This window comes from Sphaeroforma arctica, assembly GCF_001186125.1.
Source record: "Sphaeroforma arctica JP610 unplaced genomic scaffold supercont1.236, whole genome shotgun sequence".
Classification (NCBI taxonomy): domain Eukaryota; class Ichthyosporea; order Ichthyophonida; genus Sphaeroforma; species Sphaeroforma arctica.
This window is the reverse complement of record NW_014040322.1, coordinates 31,213-35,673: the sequence shown is the minus strand read 5'-3', so window position 1 is coordinate 35,673 and position 4,461 is coordinate 31,213. Positions and strand designations below refer to the sequence as shown.

Genomic DNA, 4,461 nt, shown 5'->3' with positions numbered 1-4,461 from the left:
TATATTAGTAGTATTAGTATAGTACTATATTATATATATATATAATATATATATATATATATATATATATATATATATATATATATATATATATATATAGTTTTATGTACTTGAGTGTTCGTACACACATATTTCATTTGTAAATTGGAGCATACAAAATATATTTTTATACGTATGGATAGTGGTGAATTCATTTTGGTGCCCGGAATCGCCTCTATTATGGTCAGAATGACCATGCCGATATCTTTGTGAGAATTCAAATAGCGTATCGAAAATTTCTGGATATTTGTTTTTCTATGAACGTAACTCTATATTCCAATATCCTATTTACCTGTTTACATGCACACGTCTGCATATACAAATACCCTTACATTTGCTAATATACTACTTTCTGCACTTTGTTACGTAATTCAATTACACACAAGTTTTCGGTGACTGTATCCCTACAGACGTGTCAGGCAAATACAAATCGTATTCTATTTCTATTGATGCTCAGGATGTTTTACTTCCATTGCAATCAAATGCAAACCCGTTGTTGGTACTAAAGTATAGGTGGCATGCACTACTTTCATATAGAATTCACTTCTGGGTTGTTTTCACCCGGTAAGGAATATGAGCCAAACAATGTGCTTGAAACTATGTAACATCCGACCTGTCAATTCTTCACAACTATATGTTAGATGCACAAACACATCCATCCATTCGTTTGTCATACTGAGCTGGATGTGCGCATTCACATGTACAAATGATAAGCCTTTCTGATAGCGTTTTTATGTTACCAACTCATTCCTGACACTCTCTAAACAGATCGTGGGCGGCACTTTAACAACCAACGACAACACTCTAGCCACTAACTTCGTCGCAAGGTACGCCCATTGACAGTTTAGTGTCCTAAGCCTAAGCATGCGTTCGTATCTGCCAGCACGCATGATTTAATATTTAAACTAGGTTTGCTATAGATGTATATTGATACGCTTTGAGATAACATGGCATGATGGTGAGGGGCTTGCCTATCACGCGATGATAAAGCAATACAGATAGTCTCGGCAGCTTTCCGATCTACATTTTCACCTGTATGCACAATTTTGTTTCAGACTTGCTGGATCTTCAGGTGTTGGTGCATGTGTGCTCGTATTCTACCTCCCTTGCTTACAACGGCACACCACCTATAGTAGAAGGCCAGCATATTATGTGTCGCTCTGTACAAAGCGGATGATTTCAACGCTTTTCAGAAAAGAATCGACACGCCTGTCGTAGAGGTTGTATAGTTCACAGAACTCTTGGGGCAACTTGTACACGCTCTACGTTGAACGGATATATTTATTTTGCACACACCAAATTGAGGTGCATGCACACAAAGCGTCGTTGGGCATTGTGGACGATGTCAATATAGCTATCGCAGCCTAATTAACAACTGTGAACTTACATATAATATGTAAATCACAGTCTCAAAAGACTCTATAGCTATAGCAGTCTAATTAGCTACTGCGATGTTACATGTGATATGTGAATTACAGTCTCGAAAGACTATTTAGCTATATCAGTCTAATTAGCTACTGTGATGTTATATACAGTATGTAAATCATAGTATAATCATGCCGTATATATCTTACATTCATAAACGTAGTGAGGGACCTGCATACTACGCGTCACTGTACAAAGCGGACGCTCTTACCGGTGCCCATGTTATTATGCTGGGGCCTGGCAATGAAGATGCGGCACGCGAAGCTCTGAAGGTAGGTATAAATCGAGCAAAGTGTATGTTAAGTGTTGGGAAACTTGAGGGGGTTTCTATTCTGAGTCTGTCGAACTGAATCCTCGGTAGTCCAGTGATATAGACGAGGGTGGGTGTAATTAGAGAACTTGTGTGCTGAGAGTTGTGGAGGGGGGGAATCTTTGGGTATAAATCAGGGCGGGAACTGTTTCTTGGATGGTATGCAAGAGAAGGGCCGGATAATAACACGTGTGTATTCATAGCGCTACTGGTATGCACCCATCATCCGATTATGTCCTCCGCCGCACTCACAAATCGCGTGCTTTCCCGGCACTGTGCAGCCCATCCCATACCTTGCCGCACAGATCTTTAAATTTCTAACCCAGATGTCGAATAATTCCGCTTATAGATTCTTAATAACATCTTTACTTCTATTTCTTGCGATATGAAGTTCTAATCATCTGCCTTTCACCCCTAATTCTCGCGCTTGTAGATTTTATATGACATCTTTACTTCTTTTATTTGCGATATGACGTCCTAATTATTTGCCTTTCAACCCTAATTCTCGATACAAGATGTCGAATAATTCCGCTTGTTGATTCTTATACGACATCTTTACTTCTTTTTTTTTGCGATATGACGTCTTAATTATTTGCTTCTCACCCCTACTTCTCGATACAGGCCTGGCCCAATGGCCTACAGGTGGGTGGAGGGATTAACGCACAAAACGCACAAAAATGGCTGGACGCTGGCGCCGAGAAGGTATGCGTGCCAGTCTTTTGTGGAGATATGCATAGCCATTTGATCCCTGTGTCTATTAAGGTAGTAGGGCAAGCCGCTTATCTCTGTTTGTATTGTATCGCAAAGAACAGAAGTGGCTCGATGCAATGCCAGTATTAATAGAGATGGGCGTAGCCATTTAATCTCTGCGCCTACTGAGGTAGTAGGGCAAGCCGTTCGCTTCTGTTCATAGTGTATCTCACGGCATAGGAACGACTCAATGCAGGTACCGAACAGTTATATCTGCCAAGGTACATGACACGTGTTTGGCTCCATCCGATATTTTGCGCATATTAATCGAGTAATCCCTTCCCACCTGTCGACGTCGAGTCTGGAAACCTACGGCTAAAAGCGCACCTCACTTTCATTGAACTCTATCGCTCACTTGCAGCTGATTATCACGAGTTGGCTCTTCCCGGATGGCGAGTTCAGCATGAGCCGGCTGCAGGAGATATCAAAGCTAATTGGCACGGACAGTTTAGTGTTGGATTTGAGGTGCGTGTGGTGTGGCTTTGGGTTGCTTCAAGGTTTGATTAAGTTCCAATAATCATGCGGGCCGAAACCAGTGGATACCCTGTATACTCACACACCGTGACGCAGATTGTCATGTCATGCTTCATGGCATTCATGAATTCAATAGTCTGAAACATGCCAACTAGCACGTGTTCCCACCACTGTATACAACCGGATAGGCACTATAGGCACTAACTTAAACGACATGGTTCAATTCTGTCCCAATAACGCAAGCATATCGATACATACTTGAACGTGTTCCCACCACCGTATACAACCGTATAGGCACTATAGAAACTAACTTAAACGACATTGTTCAGATCTGTCCCAATAATGCAAGTATATCGACGCATACTTGAACGTGTTCCCATCACTGTATACAACCGCATAGGCACTATAGGCACTAACTTATACGACCTGGTTTAAATCTGTACCAACAACGCAAGTACGTGCCCGGATGAAGTAGACTGCAAAAAAAATTTACTGGGCCAAATTCAGTCAGAGCACTTGTGCGCAAAAGTACATATTGAATAGAATAGACCCCCCCACGACACCCCGTCCAGGCCTCATTTGTGCACCCAATACTTGCCACCATCTGCAGCTGCCGCAGGAGGGGTAACCAGTGGTTTGTGGCCACCAACAAATGGCAAACAATCACATCGATGGAACTGAATGCCGAGACTTTGCGGACACTATCGGAATATTGCTGCGAGTTTCTTATCCACGCGGCCGACGTTGAAGGTGTGGTTGTATGTCTATTGGATAGGAAAGAGTTCCTGTTCAACTGGGAAGAGCCAGTGCTGATACTGCGCTATTGCTGCATCTGTTGTACTGGCACTAAGCATCTATGCACGATTTATATATAGATGATTGAGTCTGTTAAGGTTTAGCTAAACCCTATTCGTTTTTGTATGTTTGTGAGGGAACATTTTCATTACGGTTATGTGCATATTTAAGGGAAATACATGCAAGAGTTAGGAACTTGTGACTTGAAGTACAAGTTCTTGTTTTTTCTGAGATGTCTACGGAGATAGCAATTCGTTTATGGATGTATACCAATGTGCGAGATTTCTGTAGCAGTGACATAATTGGAACTATAAATATATAAATATAAATATATATTTATATATAGAATATGTATTCTAATTTGAACTGTTTTCAAACATTCTATGCTCAGGGCTATGTAAAGGTATTGATGAGGAATTAGTTGAGAGATTAGGAGAGTGGACGGATCTCCCCTGTACGTATGCGGGAGGGGGTAGAACACTCGATGACTTGCACCTGGTACACAAGCTGTCGCGTGGCAAAGTAGACCTGACGTTTGGGAGTGCGCTCGATATATTTGGGGGTACAGGGGTTAAGTTTGCAGACTGTGTAGCCTACAATAAGGAACACGGGAAATAAAACACAGTGAAATAAAATGGAATCATTCGAAATATTAAAGTTCAATGGTT

General features: G+C 41.4%; 1 protein-coding gene across 1 annotated transcript in view; it reads left to right on the top strand.

The window, feature by feature from the left end:
* The window catches only part of SARC_04293 (1-(5-phosphoribosyl)-5-[(5-phosphoribosylamino)methylideneamino] imidazole-4-carboxamide isomerase), a 5,157-nt gene extending 719 nt beyond the window's left edge, over positions 1–4,438 (top strand). The window contains exons 2-7 of the mRNA XM_014301879.1: positions 808–866; positions 1,628–1,736; positions 2,396–2,476; positions 2,886–2,989; positions 3,609–3,748; positions 4,185–4,438. Of these exons, the coding sequence (XP_014157354.1) occupies positions 808–866; positions 1,628–1,736; positions 2,396–2,476; positions 2,886–2,989; positions 3,609–3,748; positions 4,185–4,411 (720 nt within the window). The 3' untranslated portion in view covers positions 4,412–4,438. The remainder of the gene's footprint in view (positions 1–807; positions 867–1,627; positions 1,737–2,395; positions 2,477–2,885; positions 2,990–3,608; positions 3,749–4,184) is intronic.
* Positions 4,439–4,461: the final 23 nt, after the last annotated feature.